We start from the raw sequence: 20,423 nt of genomic DNA on the forward strand, positions 1-20,423 counted from the left end.
TCTAACTGACAGCCTGGGTTCTCATCCCAGGGCTTTGAGGCCACAAACAGGGCACTGGTGCTCTCTGACTTTGAATTTCCTTTCTGTAAAATGGTCAAGATCTCCTTTAGCTTGAAACCTCAGAATAAAGCCTTGAACTCTATCTTAGAAACAGATTATGACAATCAGTTTTATCACCACAGGGCATAATTGTTCACTTTCATTCCACTGAACAGACACTGCATTATGGGGAGACTCTGTCAGGGCAGCTGCATCTGGTTGTGCAAGTTGTACACTGGCACAACTCCAAGGGCATTATATGTTCTCTGCTTTATGTGAACAGTGGTTGCTGGAGTTGTGCAGTGCAAAACTTGCACAACTGTACCTGTGGTGCTACAGTGTGGCTCTAAGTTGCAAGAACCCTAGATTCTAGTGGGCAAATCATATATTCAGGTTCAACAAACATTTATTAAACACCTATTATGTGCCAGGCACTGGGCTAGGTACTTTTCATCTATCTACCTACCTACCTATCTATCTATCTATCTAAAAATCTGTCATGTGAATAGAGTCAGAATTGGAAACTGGGAGACCTATAGTCCAATCAAATGCCAAAACTTGGTTTTGTCTGTATATTTGAATGAGCTGCCAACATTTTCAAATAGGAAACTTGCACATAAAAATTCAGATTTCCAGGCTCTCTCTTTAAAATTTTTAAAAATAAATTATTTTATTTATTTATTTTTGGCTGCATTGGGTCTTCGTTGCTGTGCACGGGCTTCCTCTAGTTGCGGTGAGCGGGGGCTACTCTTTGCTGCAGTGTGCGGGCTTCTCATTGCGGTGGCTTCTCTTGTTGCAGAATACAGGCTCTAGGCGCACGGGCTTCAGTAGTTGTGGTACGAGGCTCAGTAGTTGTGGCTCACGGGCTCTAGAGCGCAGGCTCAATAGTTGTGGCACACGGGCTTAGTTGCTCTGCGGCACGTGGGATCTTCCTGGGCCAGGGTTCAAACCCAAGACCCCTGAGTTGGCAGGTGGATTCTCAACCACTGTGCCACCAGGGAAGCCCTCCAGCCTCTCTTGAAAAATTAGATGACGTGGCAATACTGGGCAACAATTGGTGGAGTGGAACAGCAAGTGCCCTTTAGTCAAGCACAAACTCTCCCATTTGCCTCAGTCCCCACCACTCCCTCCTGTCTCTGACACAGAGGCCAAGAAACAGTTAACATTTATCACTGGCTCTGTTGTTGCTTTTCTTCTTGGAAGGTAAAGTGGTAAGTGAAAAATTTCTTTCTTATGTCCACATCTCTTTCAAGAGTGGAAAAGTAAAAGATGACCCAAAATGGCCACGTGCCTCACGAAAATTGGTCCATCTTCCTCCTTTCGTTATATTACCTACCTACCTGATGTTGTGGGTGCTGGTTTGCTGCCTCTCAGGTAGAAGGTGTGGCAGTGGGAGAGATGGGGAAGAAACTGGGGGGCGGGTGGGAAGAGAGGGTTAAAACTTTATCTATGGTAATTTTTTTTTCTTCTTTTTAAGGGTGATCTGAATCAAGTAAGGCAACATTTTTACATTTGCTAAGTTTGGATAGTGGAAACATAGGTGTATTCTGTACTCTATTATATGTTTAACGTATTTCCTATTAAAAATGTCAAAGTCAAAAAGGTGCTGTGCTGGGGGCTTGGAGGGGGAGGGTCAGGAAGTCTTCTCAAGGGAGAGGTGGGGAGGTTGGGCCTTGAGAAATGGGAGGATTCTGACTTGAGAATGAAGGGCTCCAGATCCAAGAGGTCCCCCAGCAGCAGAGGCAGGGAGGAGACGATGGCAGGGCAGGGAGGAGGGCATTCTGGGGAGGCTGGAGGCCAGTCTTGGGGAAGGCAGTGGGGTGGAGAGGTGGTCACGGGGCCAGAAGACAGATGGCGGGATGGGGACACACTGACACCTGGCCTCACTCGCCCTCACTCCACCAGGCCCATCCTTGGCTCTGTGCACGGCCGGCAGTGTTTCTAAGGATGTGTGCCTATTTTTAGAGCAGAGATTTATTTCTTTCCATTTCAACTGTTTACTTCTGTCCTGGGCTTGTGAATCTGCTGGTTTGTGCTACAAGGGAGAACCACAGCCCTGTGGACCAAACGTGGCTGCTTCCTGCACAGCCAAGAGCATCCTCTGGTTTATAGGATAACATTTGGGCCATGAATATGGAGGATTTTATGATTTTGTAGAGTCGGGTGGGAAGCCATGCAGTGTGACAGGAAGTCCCAGGATTTTGTCCTGGTGCTGCGGCTTACTTGCTGTGTGACCTTGAACAAGTCCCTTCCCTTCTCTGGGTTTCAGGGGTTTTTTCTGTTGTTGTTGTATTGATTTTTCATCACTAAAGTGGGGATAGTACTGCTTACCTCAAAGGGTTGGTATGAGGATTTGATGAAATACATAAAGCACTGGGTGAATGACATGTGTGTAGGAGGGACTCTGTAAATCAGGGATTCTTTATCTGTGCCATGTTTGTATATACAGGGATAGGGGTGGGGCTTAGATCATGTCTAAGTGTTCCTCTAACTCTGAGATTCTACAGTCCTAGGTTTTCTCCTCCATCATTTCTCCCTGCAGTTCATGGTCCCTTGGTCTCAGAGCTTTTGACACATTTTGGGCTGAGGGAGACAGGTCTACCTGAATGTAGTCTGTCACCTACCAGCTATGTGATTCTGGGCATCCATTTCCTTTTCTTAAAATGATTTCAACCCCAACCTATGAGGATCAGTCTCATAGTATCCTCGTGGAGGTTTTTTGAGATGATGCCCATAAAACAGCATAGCACCTGGCATGTAAGATGACCTCAACAGAGAAATAACTGTAGTTTTAAAATTATTATTATTTCAGGCCTTGCAGGGGCCTGTTGTTTTCCATTGTTGTCTCTATAGTTGTAATGTGTCACAGACTCCCACTAGCAGACTTCAAAATCAACTTGTAAAACCCAATTTCTTTGTAAGTTTGGGGTTATCTCTACCATCTTCTCTTGTGTAAATATTTTGACCCTTTTACTGAGACACTAAAAAATATTACTCCTTTTCCTCAAAGCCTCATTAACAAGTAACATTTATAGTGAAATTCTTTGTGCTGGTGGTTTCCTTCTTTTTTTAAGATTTATATTTATGGTGAAAATAACATAACAACTCCAAGAGAAACTGAATTAGAAAAAAGTAATTTGCTGGTAATTCCCCAGCTTTGTTCTCCAAGTTGCCTTCCAGGTCCTCCCACACACACTCACAGGAGGTGGTAGTTAACAGCACAGGCTACTGGGTCTGACGCTCTGGGCTGGAATCCCAGCTCCTGGGCAGGCTACTTCATCCCTCTAAGCCTCAGTTTCCCCATCTTTAAAATGGAGCTGATAACCAAACCTCTCAGAGGACTAAAGAAGATAATCCATGCAGGGCTTTGTCCCAGTAAATGTCAACTATCTATTGATGCTATAAGAGCTCACACACTGTACCCTGCCCAAGTCACAGTATGACTTGTCATTCTCAAACATCGCTGTACATTGACCGTTTTCCCTGTTGCCTGGTACAAAAGGCAATCTGAACCGAGGAGCTGGCTCAGCTTCAGAGCAGCATGCACTTAACTCCAGAGAGACAAGAAAGGGCAGACCCCCTTGGGGAATCAGTCAACAGCAGATACTTTTAGCACATGGAGCATTCCTCTCCCGTGGGAGTCCAAGTGCAACAATCTCACGATAAGCTTGAGTTTTTCCAGGACGCAGACTAAGAGAGAGAAAGTTTGGGGGACTTTTTTTTTTTAACTGTGCCCAAGTTTGGAGTCCTCTGCTGCAAACAAAGCAGCTTTCCAACTCTGTGTACTCTACTGTGTCACATGACACGGGGGCTTAACAACTGCATCACTGAAAACATAACCTCCTGAGACATTACCTGTTAGCCGAATTCAGGTCGTAAGATTGCCAGGAACTGCTCATAAAATCAGAGACAGTTAGAGCTGGAGGGGGTGTCAGAGGGCATCTAGGCCCACTGTGTCCATTTTGCAGATAGGGAAACTGAGATCCAAAGAGGGAAAAGCACTTGCCAAAGTTGGGGGCAGAGCCAAGATTGAATAAGGACCTCTGCATCTCAGACTGTTTCTAGGAAGAAAAGGGGATAATTTTTCATACACCACCTTCCCCAACTACAAAACCAGGGCACATCCGTGGCTCAAACTATCTTCCTGAAGACTCCAGTGAAGCCTTATAGCGGTGTGACTAAGACGTGAACTTTTAGAGCCGTGTCATGGCTCTGCCACTGCCTCATTTCAGTTTCCTGGACAAGTTACTTCAGCTCTCAGTTTTCTCATCCGTAAAATGGGCAGGATAACAGTGCCTGCACCATAGGATTAGGATGACGGTTGAATGAATTCATATTTTCAAAGTGCCTAGAACAGCGTCTGCACATAAAAAGTGCCATATAAGCGCTTGTTAAACCAGAATTAAAACAGGAGGAGTACAGGGTATAAGAGAGAGGGCAGCGGTCCTGGACTGGTTCTGCTCGGGCCTGTGACCACAGCAAGTTCCTTCCCCTCTCTGGGCTCAGTTTCTGCTCTGTAAGTTGGATGGCTGGACACCTGCCGGTCTCTGCATCCCCTCCCGGCCAGGGGCTCGGAGGCCCCTCCTGTTTGACCTCTCCCTGTGCTGTGATTTCAGAACATGGGCTGAGGGCAGGTGAAACTCGAGCTGGAATGTTTGTGCTCTCAGAAAGAATGGAGCCCCACTAGATCTTTTCAAAACTCCCATCCTGACTTGCAAATCAGGTAACAGAGACATCTCAGTGAAGGGCTAATTGTTAGATGGGGACAAAAACCCCACTAGTCTCCGTTATCTCCTATCCTTGCTCTGATTTCTCTCCTCTTTTTCTTGAACTTAGAGAGAAAGGGGGCTTTGAAAATGTCCATTTGAAGCCACAATGCTATGAGGATCACAGGTCTCGGATTGCCCAACCCTACTCTGAAATTCAAGTGCACTTGTACCTTCCTCCTGCCAGAGGGGGAGGTGCCACACTTTGGAGCCTGTGTGAAATCTGAGTCTCCATGCCCTGGTCCTGTGACGCTGAGCAAGTCAGTCAGCTCTCTGCACCTCACCGGCTTCTCCAGCCCTCCAGTGCTCACACGCATACCTTCCTGTTAATCACCGGTGAGAAGGGCTCGGGGCAGCTGGCTGTGTGACGGTACAGAGGCCCTGGGAATCTGCTGCTAGGGCCAGGCACCCTGATATTAGGGGTGAGGCCATTTGCCAGTTTAGAAGTGAAATGGAGCTCCTAGCTGGGGCTCAAGCAGTCCTTAGGGGCTCCCCAGTCCTTAGGGGCTCCACTCCCGGTTCTGAGAGGGCTCCTCCATCTGCCCCCTTCCCACTCCCAGGTCTGTTGCCTGGCTCTGACCCTTGTCATCACCTACCCAATTTGTAGCCACAGCCTAATCTAAACTCGCCCCCATCCAGGGGCTCAGGGCAACTCCAACAGCCCCAAGGCCAGAGGCAGCAGGCTCTGGGGGCTCCTGGGAGTCTGTGCTTCACCCTGAAAACAGCAAAGATTCTGCAAGATGGCAGAAGGGTTGTGGAGAGGGGCAGGGGCCCTTCCTTATCTTCACGAAAGATCTCTGTCACTACCATGGGAGCCCTTCCACCTCTCACCCATCTCCCCAGCCTCTCCTCCAGTCCATCTGTCCTTAGTCAGCAAGTCCACTGACTCTCTGCCTTCGGGACTCCCTGGGCCTGCTGAGAAAAGTCCAAACTCTTTAGTCTTCCTTGCACCCCTCTGCCCCCATATCTAGCCCAAACCCCCTTCCAGGCTCAGCGAGCCCTCCACAGAAACCACGCCTAAACTCCCCATCCCCAATTACTTGCTGTACATGAGCCTTTGCTTGTGACCTTCACTCAGCATAGAATTCTTTGTTTTTATTCTTGACTTTGAAAAATCCAGGACCCAGTCCCAGTATCACCTATTCTGTGAAGCCTCCCACCAAAAAGAATTAATCCTCTCCCTGAGTGCTCCCACTTAGGACACGGTTTATTATGCCCGCTCCCCACTGGATGGAGGGCCTGAAGGGCAGAATCCCCGCTAGGCTCCCCTGCTGGTGGCCGCACAGGGGTCGGCGCATGGCAGGTAACTGAGTCATGTTTACTGAATTGACTAGAAGTAGCTACATCCTCCTTTAGTTCTCACTTTTTAAAATTATCTGCTCTTGCAATTCTATACAACGGTGATCTAGGATAGAATTAGAACAGAATAACTTTATAGCACTAAAGCTGGAAGCTTGATTGTTTCTTCCCTACATCACTGGTTTTTATGGAAACCCAGGCTAATGGAAAGCGGTGGTGCAGGGGAAGGAGGAACCCAAGGCTCTCCCACCAACGCTGTCTTCTAATCAACCCCAGCAGCCTCACCTCAGGGACCGTCTCCTCCTGGCGGGGTCGGGGGTGGGGGGCAGCAGGAGTCGTGAATAGCAAGATGAGAGCACATTGCTGGAGGGGCTTGTCACTCTGTGTGGCCTAGGGCCCAGCACCCCTAAACAAGGATTCTGGGTTATCTAGAAAGAAGACATTTAATCAAACCTGGAGATAAGACCAGGTTATAAGCTCATGGAAGCTTAGCTTTGAATGGGACCAACCAACTCCATTATTTCATGGATGGGGACACTGAAGCTTAGGGACAGACAGCAACTGGCGCAAGATCACACGAATGTAAGAGACAGGGCCAGGGTTGCACCTGGGACACCTAACCTCTAGTCCTGCATATTCCCTGCTAACCTACATTCCCTCTACACTAGCTGCAATTACTTGAGGGTTAGTGAAATGGTAGTGTTTTCTTGTATGGATCACTGTTAAACTAGGGTTGAGCAGTGACAGGTTTTTTTTTAAAAGGCATGAAATATCCCACTTTTAATTTAAAAATATATCAAATGGGAAATTCACTTGATTCAGTAACATTCATTCTCTCCCTTCTCTGAGCTGGGCATTGGCCGGGGTACCTGAAATAGCCACCTCCCTCAGCTCTGCTGACAGCTCCATGGTGACCGGCCAAACCACAGACATGACCAGGGAGCCTCCTGCCTTGTGATGCCGTAACCTCACTGCAGAGGCAAATTCTGAGTATTAAACACACTTACGTGTGCTACCTGACACATATTCCCCACCATCCTGTGGCAGCGGGCTTGACAGAACGGTGGACTTGGCTTTTGCAGGCTCAGCTGCAGTACAGCTAGGTGGCAATACCCTGCGGGACTGGGGCAAGTATCTCTAGGAGCCTGTACATGCTCTGAATAAGAGTCCAATATATGGCGCTTCTCCTCCCACGGCCAGGATTCACGGGTCCAGAAATGGGAGTAGCACCGCTCACTATTACCAGTGGTCCCCCTAGTGACCCACTGGCAAAAGTTGTGCATCCTGTTCCTGTGACCTGATGCTCTGCTGGCCTCAAGGTCTTAGTTAGTTCCAAAGGGAGGAATGCTTCCACTAGGAGACATAGCAGTGATTCCATTGGATTGGAGGTTAAGACTGCCACTTTGGGCTCCTTATGCCTCTGAATGAAGAGGCAGAGAGGGAGTTTCTGTACCGGCTGGGGTGATTGGTCCTGGTTACCAAGGGTAAATCAGACTGCTGCTCCACAAGGGAGGTAAAGAAGAGTATGTCTGTAATACAGGAGATTCCTTAGGGCTTTCTTAGTATTGCCAGGACCTGTGATTAGAGTCAATGGAAAACTATAACAACTCAATCCAGGCAGGACTACTAATGGTCCAGGCCCTTCGGAACTAGGTTCACTCCGCCAGGCAAAGAACCACACCCAGCTGAGGCTATGGTTGCTGAAGGTGAGGGAAGTACAGAATGGACAGTGGAAGAAGGTAGTTATAAATACCAGCTGTGGGGCTTCCCTGGTGGCGCAGTTGTTGAGAGTCCACCTACCGATGCAGGGGACACGGGTTCGTGCCCCGGTCCGGGAGGATCCCACATGCCGCGGAGCGGCTGGGCCCGTGAGCCATGGCCGCTGAGCCTGCGCGTCCGGAGCCTGTGCTCAGCAACGGGAGAGGCCACAACAGTGAGAGGCCCGTGCACAGCACAAAAAAAAAAAAAAAAAAAAAAAAAAAAAAAAAAAAAATACCAGCTGTGACCACATGACCAGTTAGAGAAACGAGGACAGTGTGGTCAGGAGTATTTCCTCTGTATTTTTTTATGAACATGTTTGTGTATGTGTGAGTCTATGTATGTGTATTAAGTAAATATCTTTGTTTTCTTCCCTCTCTTATTCTCTTAACATGAAACACAAGATGTATTGGTTTTATATGGTGGTATCTAAGTATTGTTAATTTTACATCATAGTATTAAATTATGGGAGATCAAGGAGAAAAGTAAACAGTACTCAAGGACTTTACCTCTTCTTCTGGCAGGTTATACACAGGATAGTTGTATCATGTTAGGCAGAATTATGACCTTGTTATTGTCTTTATTTGGAGATAAGTATGGTTTAAGGAGATGTGTATGGGTGCCAAGTTGACTAGGAGTGGACTTGTCATGGTTAATTTTATGTCTCAACTTGACAGGGCCATGGGGTGCCCAGGTGTTTAGACAATTATTCTGGGTATGTCTGTAAGGGGGTTTCTAGATGAGATTAACATTTGAATTGGTAGACTGAGTAAAGCAGATTGTCCTCCCTAATGTGGGTGGGCCCCACCCAATCAGTTGAAGGTCTGAATACATGTAGAACAAAAAAGCTGATCCTCCTACCAGCAAAGGGGGAATTTCCTTCTGCCTGATTACTTTGAGCTGGGTAATTGCTTTTGTGTTTTGTTTTTTTTCTTGCCTTTGGACTTGAACTGAAAGCACTGGCTCTTCCTGGGTCTTGAGCCTGCCAGTTATTTGACTGAAACAATACCATCAGCTTTCCTGGTTCCCAGGCCTTTGAACTCAGGCTAGAACTACACTCCCAGCTGTCCTGGGTCTCCAGCTTGCCAACTGCAGATCTTGGAACTTGTCAACCTCAATAATCATGTGAGCCAATTACTTATAATAAATTTCTTTATACATATATATATATAATCTCCCACCTCCTAATGGTTCTGTTTCTCTAGAGAACCCTGACTAATACAACACACACTCACACACGCACCTGCAAAGGCAATGTTACTCCAATGTTATTGTCATAGTGGGAAAGGGAAAGTGGTACTTCAGGAAGTCGGCCTACCCCTCCCCTAGGTGGTAATGGCTGCTGTCCTTGCAACTGTGACAACGTGTCCCCTTTAGTGTCTACTCACATCAGGGTCCAGCTCATCCAGCTCATTTTCCAGGGTCCTCAGCTCTTCTTCTGTAAGGGCTCCAAGGATTTCATCTTCATCCAGGTCACGGTATTTCTCTAGTTCTCGTCTGTACGACATCGTAGAAGAACTTTCTGTTCCCATCTATGACCTACCAGAAAGAGAAAAATCTTAGAAAGACCCTTCTTGGATTTGCTCTCAGAGCAAATAGATGCTTGTCACTCACATGGAGCCATGGGCATGTTTTATGAATTGTCAGGATAATAATTACTATACTGGAATCCTGTATTAAGTTGGACTAATTATCTCATAAACCTTGCAAGGTAAAAGTCCTGAGGGCTTGCAATTTAACGACTTGTAATTGTTGTAATTGGCATGGCCATTAGTTACAAGTAATAGGTGATTATAAATGGCTTACGACTGCCTGAAAACTATTTTATTCTTCAAATAGTTCGAAAATTTTCTGTACAACCCTCCACCCTTCACCCCACACCCTGATGGAAAACATGAACGATGGAAATTCTGCCAAGGCTGATCTTAAAAGCAGGGGAAGTGTCAGTGGTTAATTAAGCACCTGCTGCATGCAGGCCCTTCCCCTACAACATCTCATTCAGTCCTCACAAGAAGCAGCTGACGGTAATAGCTAACTTTGACTACCATAGGCCAAGCTGTGCGTTAAGTAATTCCCAAGGACGTTCTAATTTAACCTCTGAGGTAGGCATTTATCCCCATCTTGCAGATGAGGAGGCTGAGTGACTCACACAAATCACACTACCAAGAGGGGACAGGACCACCATTTGAACCCCAGTCTGCTGGCTTTCCAAGCCCACGTGGCTCTAGCCATTGTACCAGGCACCTTTTCATAGAGTCACCTAACTTCATGGCCAGAAGGAGATCGCCTGGTCCAGACCTCTCACTTCACCCCCCCAGGGAGCTGGCTCAGAGGGAGGAAGTGATTGATCGAGGGGGTGGGAGTCCAGGTCTGCCGCTTCCCAGCTGCTCTCCTTGCGAGAGAAGGCTACTGCATATTCTCTGTGGCACAGATGACACCTAACACCTGTGTTTGTATCCTATCTCTGCTACTTCCATAACCATGACACTTTCACACCTGAGAACTCATTCAATCCTGATGCCACACCCTGTAAATTGAATTTTTTAACTAACACCTTTTTATCAACAAAGAAACTGAGGGATGACCTAGGGCTTGACTCAGAACCCCTGTCACCGGACCCCAGTGCTCCCCACTACACCACACTGCCTGTCACCTAACCCGGGAGACACAATGGGGCCCTAAGCCCTTCTGTCCCCCAGCTTGGCTGGAACTGTCTGATAACATGACAAGCCCAGCTCACACATCACCTCCTCTGTGAAGCCTCAGTGTCCCCTCTCTGAGCAAAGTTCATCACGGCCACAGCACTGCACCCACCCCTCTGCACGCAGCTCGCACGTCTGCCTCCTGCGGCTTCCTCATGGGCAGGGCCTGGGTTTGCTCCACCCCACTCTCCCGAGGGCCTGACACAGGGCTGTGCACACAGCAGGAAGTCTTTCACTGAAATGAACCCAATTCCAGTTCTCACCTGCCATTGGTGGTCCAATCAGACCACCTTGAGGACATTCTGTGCTCTTCTCTTGGAAAATGGACAGTGTCAGCTTGCTGCAGGAGCTGCTAGCATCTCTGTGTCTAAGGCAGTTCCCACCTGTCCTGCAGCCTGCGTGAGCTGAGCTCTCAGCTTTTGTTTCTGAGGCTGACAGGCTAAAGGGTGAGGCAGCAGCTCAGAGCATTTGTAAATGCTGCAGAATGAAATGTGTTATTATGTACAGAGTTGATGTTATGGGTGGAACTGTGTCCCCTCCAAATTCATATAAGTTCTAACCCCCTGTACCTCAGTAACCTAGAACCACATTCCAAGTAAGAATGTGACAGTTACTTGGAAAGAGGGTTGTTGCAGATGTAATTAGTTTAGATGTGGTCATGCCAGAGGAGGGGTCCCTAATCCAATAGGACTGATGTCCTTATAAAGAAGGGAAATTTACACAGGCACACAGGAAGAACACCATGTGAAGATGAAGGTAGAGATGGGGGTGATGCTTCTGCAAGCCAAGGAATACCAAAGATTACCAGCAAACCACCAGGAGCTGGAGTAAAGGCCTGGAACAGACCCTCACAGCCCTTGGAAGGAACCAACCCTACCAATACCTGGATCTTGGACATCTAGTCTCCAGAACTTTGAGACAAAAATCTCTGCTATTTGGGGCTTCCCTGGTGGCGCAGTGGTTGAGAGTCCGCCTGCCGATGCAGGGGACACAGGTTCGTGCTCCGGTCCGGGAAGATCCCACATGCCACGGAGCGACTGGGCCCGTGAGCCATGGCCGCTGAGCCTGCGCATCCGGAGCCTGTGCTCCGCAACGGGAGAGGCCACAGCAGTGAGAAGCCCGCGTACCGTTAAAAAAAAAAAAAAAAAAAAAAAAAATCTCTGCTGTTTAAGCCACTCAGTGTGTGGTACTTTGTCACGGCAGCTGTATCAAACTAATACAATCAGTATCACCTTCCTCACAGTGTTTTGTGGTTTTAGACCCCAATGGAAACAAACACAAACAAAACCCGTGGCTCATCTGTGAAATGACTGATGGAATTTTCCAGAGTAGAGAGAAACAAAACCTAGGAAAAGATAACCAACTTATCAATCAAAAAGCTGGGATTAATTGTTAATTTGAAACAAAGTAATTAAAAATAAACAAAAACCAAAGTTGACTAGGCTACCGAAAAAGCCTCCATTTCAGAAAGAGAGCAGAGATACGTGTTATTAATATAAGTTTGTGCATGTGTGGGCCTCTTTGTAGGAGAAATCCGAGTGTGTGACAGCTGGCTTGATAAGAAAGGACTTGCTTCCCAAATACAGAAAAGGCCAGTGCCATCCTTTTTTCTAAGAATGGCTCAGCTTGGTCTGACGTCTTCCTTTGACCAGACCCCAAGAATGCAATGTTCAGACCATAAATGGCCCCCCCACCCCGGCTTGATTCATTTCTATTTACTTCCAAAGAAAGCACAAGCAGCTGACGATGCTCTGGTATAGATGGAAAAAAAACCTTCCTGACGCCTCTCAGAGAATAACCTAATTTGGATTTTCCTGAGTGGAGCCGGGAGAGGCCCTGTGGTCTCCATCCCAGGGCCAAGAGGACCCTAGTAAAGGCTCGGAGGCTTCCAGAATCAACTCACAGACACACCTCCGAATTAGCATCTCTCAGATGGGCTGCAAAACACGCTTCTGGTGCTCAAACAGGTCTTGGGTTGTACCAAGTTGCACAGGGCTCTCTACTCTGCCTGACTTCTCAAAACCCTTGGTCTGCTTTCCCACAACGGATGTCAGTCGCCAAGACAGGGAGGGTACAAGCAGAACTTCCCTGTCCTTTGGACCATGAACCCATGTCTCTGAGAAACTGCTCCTGGAACTGGAATCTCGTGGAACGTTTGGAAAACACAGCCTTAGATTCACCTCTGGGTCATATGGAGAGCCATTCAGACTCACACAAGAAGGGGCTGGGGGACAGAACCAGCTGGGACAGGTTTGGAACCCTAGGAGCTTCCCATGCTTGTTACCTTGGCCGGTTGACTCATTTTTCCTAGATGGTTTGCACTAAAACCCTTAGAAAGAGTCATGGGCAGACCCTGGAGAAAGGGACGAGCCAGTACAAGGGAACAGGGGAGAGAGGAATCCATGTCAAAGCCACCCGGGGAAAAAAGGAGCTGGGAATGAGCAAGAAGAGAGGGGTAGGTGGCAACTATGGGGCCTGCTGGAGGGGGGATGGAGCTGGGTAGCAGGCTACCTCCAGAGATGCCACCCCGAGGGATGCGATCATTACATTTCCTGAAGAAGTCTCCATCTTTGCGCACACAGGAAAGTTAATGTTCCGCTTACACACTCCACGGTGCCGATGAATTTAAAACTCCTATTTCAAAGGATTTAAAAGGCCCTTTCTAATGCCAAGTGTCCTGTGAATATTACAGAGCGATGAGGCATCACATTAAATAAGCTGAGAGGAACGGAGAACTCCTAAGGTAAACTATGAAGCTGTCAGCTTCAAGCCACTCTCATCTACTTGGCTCCCAGGGACAGTTCTCTAAGGTGAGATTCTTCTCCTATGGTCAGTGATGTGGAAGAACTGGAGGTGGGGGACAGACAGGGCAGGAGGGAGGTGAAAACACCACGTTAATAGAGCCCACTGCAAGCTCAGCTTTAAAAGATGGCTTGGGGGAACTCCCTGGCAGTCCAATGGTTAGGACTCCATGCTCTCTCTGCCAAGGGCCTGGGTTCAATCCCTGGTCGGAGAACTAAGATCCCAGAAGCTGCACGGCGCGGCCAAAAGAAGAGAGAAAAAAAAAAAAGATGGTTTGGAAGAGATGGTATTTTATAGCTGTTAGTAAAAGGCCCCTGTTTCCTCGTAAAAGAGGTGTCACAGATGGACACAGACCTGAGATTCAGAGGACTTTGGCTGGTGTGCCAGTTGTGGTGGTAACTCCCTGGGTGACCCTCACTGAATCCCTCCCCTCCTCTGGGCCTCTGTTTGCTCATCTGTAAAATAAGCATAAATGGACCCGGAAATTCTGCTTGTAACCTATCCCCCTGGGTGGTCTTTAAACTGTGCTCAGGGGAGAGCTCAGGCTCTGAGAAAGCTCTTCCAGAGCCCCTTCAGGGGGTTAAATAGGAGAGGCTAAGCAAGAGGGCTCACCCCTGTACTGTCTGATTTATGGAGGGTTCCACATAAGGTTTCTCTTGAAGAAAGGATTCAGCTGCTAAAATAAAAAGTTGAAAATCACGTCCAGCCTGGGGCTGGGGCGTGGTCAACGCCGGCTCCACAAATATTAGCCACATTATTATGAGGCTGCGGCGGGGCCGCTGCCTCTCCGCCCCCCTCCCCTGCTCCCCCATACACTATCATCTGTCTGTAATGTTCGCCCGGTAAGGACATGCGTCTTGTCCTCATGGCCCCAGTGCCTAGTCCTGTGCTTGGTAAAGGTGTTAGGAGGGCATGAGCACATTTGGGCTTTGCTCTAGTGTCCTTGGAACTTGGGGCAAGTCCCTTCTCTTCTCAGGTCCTCTGTTTCCCCTTCCTTAACGTGGAAAACTCTGGGAGGGCTGGGAACCCAAGAGGGGAGGGATGGGACAGGAAGGGGTGATGAGGCTGCCCAAGGCAGAACCGCGCCGCTGCTGCCTGCTTTACAAATTGGGTCCTGAGTAAGAGCTGGTGAGGAAAAGAAAAGGACAGCTCAATAAATTAAAAACGCGTTTAAAAACTGAAGTCTTCCAAATCCTGTGCATTTTACACTATTGGCACATCTGGCCTCCCTGCTTCTCAGTGGCAGAAACCTTAAGCTTCTGCTAAATATGAAAATAATAGAATTTACAAGCTGTGCCAGGAAGTAAAACCAGGCAGGTTGGATGGTAAAAATGAGTGGGTCAAGGGCTGAGGCCATCCATCAGGAAGCTTCAGGAATGAAAGCTCTGAGACAGGGCAGCTCCTGGAGCACCGAATGCACTTTTAGATCTTTCACGGGAGGTGGGTGCCGTCACTTGTGTTAATGGCTCTTCCAGCATCTGCCCCAGGGGACACTGCGGCAGGAGGCTCTGGAGAGGTATCTTGATTTATGGACTGCATTTCCCTGAGGTCAGGAAGAGCTGAGTCACAAGTTCAAATGAATATTTTCCAGTTATACCATCTTGCTATTTCAGCCACAGTGAAGGGAGGTGGATTTACAAACAAAGTTGATTCTTCGTAACCCTTCTCCTCTGTCTTTGTCTTCTCTTCTCTTTGGGACGACACTTTGGCTGAAGGGATTTTAGGCCATGATCCCTCATCACTGAAGCCTGAGCCTCTCTCTTCCGTTGGCTCCAGGGACACAAGAGTGAGTGCCTGAGATGTCCTCTGTTCCTCCCGAGAGAGCTGTCTCCCCACTGCCCTCCTCCAAGGGGCACCTCTGGGGGCAGCCATGCTGTATAGCATGTGATCCCTACCTCAGCTGACTGGGCAGAGTCAGTCAGTGATCAATTGGCTCAAAGGCAGCCAATTGAGTGGCTAGTCAGTGATCTATGTGGCTTGGATTTAAAAAAAAGAGTGAGTGAGCTGGTTGAATGAGCCCCTTCATTCCTTGGCATTTGTATTGGTTCCTGAGACTGCCCTAACAGTACCACAAACGGAGGGGCCTAAACAGCAGAAATTCATTGTCTCTCAGTTCTGGAGGCTAGAAGTCCAAAATCTAGGTGTGGCAGGGCTGGTCCTTCTTGTGGGGAGATCTGGGGGGTGAACTCATGGGGATGAGAGATGGGGAACACGGCGTCCCAGAAGAGCCCAGTCCCTGCTCCCTCAGGCTTGGGCCGCTACGGCTCCTGCTGGAGTCCCATGAGACTCCCGCCCCACCACAATCCTTACAAGGCCCACCCTCTCCTCGCACACCCTCGCTGCACTCAGTTACCTCGAATGCATCCCTGCTCCTTGCGGCCAGACAAGTACAAGACTGTCCCGGTTTGCCTCCTTCCTTTCTCCCCCGCCCTTCTCATTCTTCCTGATGACGGATTCTTCTTGGCCCACCTGTGCCCCTGGGCGCTGCCCTCTCACATCTCACACTCCCCCTGGGGGCTCTCTCCAAGTGGGGTCAGCTACCAGTGATAAGCTGATGACCCTCGCAGGGTCTCGTGCTCTGTTGAGCGCATCTCCTGGAGTCCCTCAGGCTTCACGTGCCCAACCCGGAGGGCAGTCAGTCACCTCTCCGCCACCACCAGCCCCTCACCCTGCTGCTGTCAGCCACCCAGGCCAGCACCTGGGGGTCAGTCCGAACCCTCCCCTCGACCCCCCAGTTCTGGTGGGTCCCCACGCCTGTCAACCCTCTCTCTCTCTCTCATTTATTCTTTGGAATGCTATAGGGGTTTTTGTTGTTGTTAGATTGTGGTAAAATACACAGCATAAAATGAACCATTTTAAGTGTATAGTTCTATAGGATTAAGTACATTCACGTTGTTGTACAGCCATCACCAGCATCCATGTCCAGAACTTTTCCATCTTTCCCAGAGGAGACTCTGTCCCCCTTTAAGCGCTAACTCCCCGTCCTGCTCCCCCCAGACTCTGCAGCCACCATTCTGCTTTCTGTCTCTATGAATCGGACTACTCGAAGTGCCTCACCTGAGTGGAATCATACACTGTTGTCCTTTTGTGACTAGACTCCCATCTCTTTACCATCCCTTGTATCTGTCCCTCCTCTCCCTTGTTACGGCGACTGCCTTTTTTGGATCTGTGTTGTCACAACAGCCTCCCAACCCAGTTCCCTGCCTCAGTTCTGCTACCTTCCTGTCCACACGCAACTCAGCCTTCAAGTGATCTTTGTGAAAGTCACTTCTTTTTTTTTTTTTTTTTTGTGGTACGCGGGCCTCTCACTGTTGTGGCCTCTCCCGTTGCGGAGCACAGGCTCCGGACGCGCAGGCTCAGCGGCCATGGCTCACGGGCCCAGCCGCTCCGCGGCATGTGGGATCTTCCTGGACCGGGGCACGAACCCGCGTCTCCTGCATCGGCAGGCGGACTCTCAACCACTGCGCCACCAGGGAAGCCCGAAAGTCACTTCTAATGCTGCTCCTGAGCTGAAGCCACCTTCAACAGCCCCCATTATGACAGATGGAGTGCAAACTCCCCAGCCTGGGGTTTGAGGCCGTCGGAGACCTGGTGGCCTCTGTGCCACCCCAGCTTCTAATCCCCGCACAGGCTTTCCCCTCCCAGCTGGACCCTCCACTCACCCCCAGTACCTGAGCACCCCTGACATTCTGGGCCAAGCACACGCAGTCCTCTCAGCCTGGAGCACCCTCTCCCCACCTCCTCACTGGAGAGCCTCGGCCTCCCTGCAGTGCTTCCCTGCCCAGTGGAGGTGACGGCGGCTCCCGCCTCCCAGCCCCCAGGCTGAACTGGGTTGGGGACAGCATCACATCTGACCAGCATCACACGCACAACTCAGGCTAAAGCCTCCGTTACTGCAGGTCAGTCAGGAACACAGACCCCCCGGAGCTGGGTGGACACCAGAATTCTCTCCCAGGCTAGTGACCCCAAAGGGAAGAAAGTCAACTGTCCCTCGACTGGATGGGGCAGGGTAGGGTGTGGAAGAGGTAGACAAGTAGGGATTGGAAGTTTGGGGGGCTTACCTTCCTCAGTGTTTAGGCTTTAGAAGAGGGTCATAAAATGTGACACAATAATTACACCCAAAACCAGTCCAAAGTGCAGAGACCTTTGCAACTTAAAACAAACAAACAAACAAACACTTTCATGCCCGCAGTTTCATGTCCCCTGCAGGGCAAGAAGTGAGAGTGCCTTGGCATGTTGTCATCTATGATTGGATCCAGACAGACAGGGGGAGGGAGACAGCTGGACCAAGAGGGCCCAGCTCTCCCAGGCACCATCTCGTGTCTCCGGGCAGCCCCTGTGTGATGGCCTGAGTGCTCACTTAGCCCTGATGAAGGACTCTCCCAGGCAGGACTGGCTACAGGATTTGCCGGGTCCAGTGCAAAATAAGACTGTGGGGTCCTGAGTTCAAAAATGGGAAAAAAGTGCCACTAAAGGTACCAAGAAATAAAGTTTTTCCTTTCTCTCATGGTCTCTGTCTTGATCTGTCGTGGTGTCTTTCTACACAGGTGCCCGAGTGCTGTGACTCAGAGAGGGCACACCAAGTCCTCTGGCTGCCAGCTTCCCTCCCCTGCCAGATACAGGACAGACATGCTCTGCCCGGGTAGGGAGCGGGCAGTTGAGCCAGGCTCCTCCCCTTCCAATGGGGCCACTGCCCTAACACACGGAGATGGGTGATCCCAAGGGTATCCCAACCTCTGCACCAGGACAATAGATGCCTGGATCACGGGACGACAAGAGGCTTGCCCTGCAAGGTTGCCAGCCGAATGCAGCCAGGGCGAGAGCCCCAGTAGTAGCTGGGCAGTGGTGGGGAGGGGGAGGCTGGTAGGACCTGGGGGCGCCAGGAGGCGAAGCAGCTGGAATCTGAGAACCCATCCTCAGGAAGCAGAGAGGCAGCAGGAGATGGGACTTCGTGCCGGACCTCAAAGCCCTGGTGCACACTTCACTGTCCATGGGGCTTCACTTTAAAATATAAATCCAAAGATAAAATTAAGAATTTCAAGAAATCGACTGCCGAGCATTCAACCAAGCACAGAGTGCTTCCGAGAGCAGGGCTCTGTACAACCTACAACCTGTTCCCAGCCCTCTTCCCAGGACACACACCCTGAAGGCTCCAGGGCTAGACTCAGCCTTGGCTCACCTGGGATGGTCCTTTTCTTCTCTAGTATCCTCCAAACCACTGAGATCTCCACTCCCTGGGGTCTATAGGAAGCTGGAGCCCTTGTGCAGTGGCAGAAGGACACTGGGATAGGAGTCAGGGGATTCGATTACAAGTCCTGACTTTGGTTGAGGATGTGCTGTGTGGCCTCGAGCAAGTTGCTGTACCTCTCTGGATCTCAGTTTCCACAACCTAATTCGTTGAGTGAGTGTTTACTGAGCACCCACGTTGTCCAGGGCATAGTCGGCCTTTGTGGGAGAGACACAAATTAATAGGAGAGTTCCGGCCCTCAGGAAGCTTGCAATTAAGTTGGGAGGATAAGACTCACACAGAAATCCCTGGGGTGGTGTCATACACATCCTCTCTTCACCCACTACCCTCAGAGGGAGGTTGAGCTGGGCCATTAGCCCCACTTTACAGATGATGTCTCCTCTTGGGTCAGCCTGGTGGCAGGTGAAAGCATGGACTAGGGGTCATGCAGGCTTGGGCTAAAATCCCTGCCCTGGCTCTAACTGGTGGGGCAATCTTGGGCATGTCACTTAGTGCCTCTGAGCTTCATGGATTCATTTGTAAGGTAAGGGCACAACCTGTACCTCTGAAGGGGTGCTGTGAAGAAGCAGTGACATAAAGGATGGGGCAGTTCAGATGGCTGGTTTCCTTCCCTCTTCCTCAGTTTCATGAAGCTCCAGCCCAATAAGCCAACCCTACAAGCATTAGATGGGTGGACATGGCTGGGTAGCCATGAGAAAGGTTTGGGGGTTCTCAAGTGACTGTCTACCCAACATAAATCAACAGTGTGAGGCGTTGGCCCTCAAAGCCATGGTGTGATCTCAGCTGCATCAATAAAGGTACAGTGGACAAAGTAAGGGCGATGATGGCCTTGCTAGGCTTCAGGCTGGAGCTCAGCTCTGGGCCCCCACTCTTGCACTGGGGGTGTGCGATTATTTTTTCTTTTTTTAATAAGGCATTGGTTGGGCTTCCCTGGTGGCGCAGTGGGTGAGAGTCCGCCTGCCGATGCAGGGGACATGGGTTCGTGCTCCGGTCCGGGAAGATCCCACATGCCGCGGAGTGGCTGGGCCCGTGAGCCATGGCCGCTGAGCCTGCGCGTCCGGGGCCTGTGCTCCGCAACGGGAGAGGCCACAGCAGGGAGAGGCCCGCGTACCGCAAAAAAAAAAAAATAATAATAATAAGGCATTGGTTATATACAGTCAAGTGGGCAAGTCTTAAGAGCACGGCTCACTGAATCTTCCCATATGCATACACCTATGTAAACACCACTCAGATGAAGATATAGGCCATTTCCAGCCCACCAGAAGGCTTTCTCATCCCCCTCCCAGTCCATCTCCCTCAAAGGTAACAACTATTCGGACTTTTAAAGCCTTCTAATAAATTAGCTTTGACTGTTCTTGAACATCATATAAATGGACACATATAGAGGGTATGTTCTTGCATCCGGCTCCTTTCAGATGCAACTTTATATCTGTGAGATTCATCCACGTTGTGTGTTAGAGTGGCAGGTGATTCTTTTTTGTTGATGTGTAGTATTCCATTACATGAACTATACCATAATTTGTTTGTTTACTGTTAATGGACATTTAAGTTATTTCCAGTATTTGGTAATTATAAGTAGCCCTATGATGGCTTTTGGTGGGAATAATCACTTATTTCTCTTGGGTATGTACCTGGAGCAGAATTTCTGGATCACAGAGTTGGCATACACTTAGTTTCAGTAGGTACTGTCAAAAAGTTTCCCAAAGTAATTGTACAATTTTACATCCCCTCCAGCAGGGTTTGAGAGTTCCAGTTGCTCCACATCTTTGCTCATTCTTGGTATTGTTGGTACTTTCCTTTTTAGCCATT

General features: G+C 49.3%; 1 protein-coding gene across 1 annotated transcript in view; it reads right to left on the reverse strand.

Moving 5' to 3' along the window:
- The window catches only part of TMOD1 (tropomodulin 1), a 68,697-nt gene extending 50,056 nt beyond the window's left edge, over positions 1–18,641 (reverse strand). Inside the window, exons 1-2 of the mRNA XM_024734414.1 lie at positions 18,546–18,641; positions 9,251–9,401 (exon numbers count right to left, since the gene is read on the reverse strand). Of these exons, the coding sequence (XP_024590182.1) occupies positions 9,251–9,394 (144 nt within the window). The 5' untranslated portion in view covers positions 9,395–9,401; positions 18,546–18,641. The remainder of the gene's footprint in view (positions 1–9,250; positions 9,402–18,545) is intronic.
- Positions 18,642–20,423: the final 1,782 nt, after the last annotated feature.

Source organism: Neophocaena asiaeorientalis, unplaced genomic scaffold (genome assembly GCF_003031525.2).
Source record: "Neophocaena asiaeorientalis asiaeorientalis breed wild unplaced genomic scaffold, Neophocaena_asiaeorientalis_V1.1 scaffold192, whole genome shotgun sequence".
Classification (NCBI taxonomy): domain Eukaryota; kingdom Metazoa; phylum Chordata; class Mammalia; order Artiodactyla; family Phocoenidae; genus Neophocaena; species Neophocaena asiaeorientalis.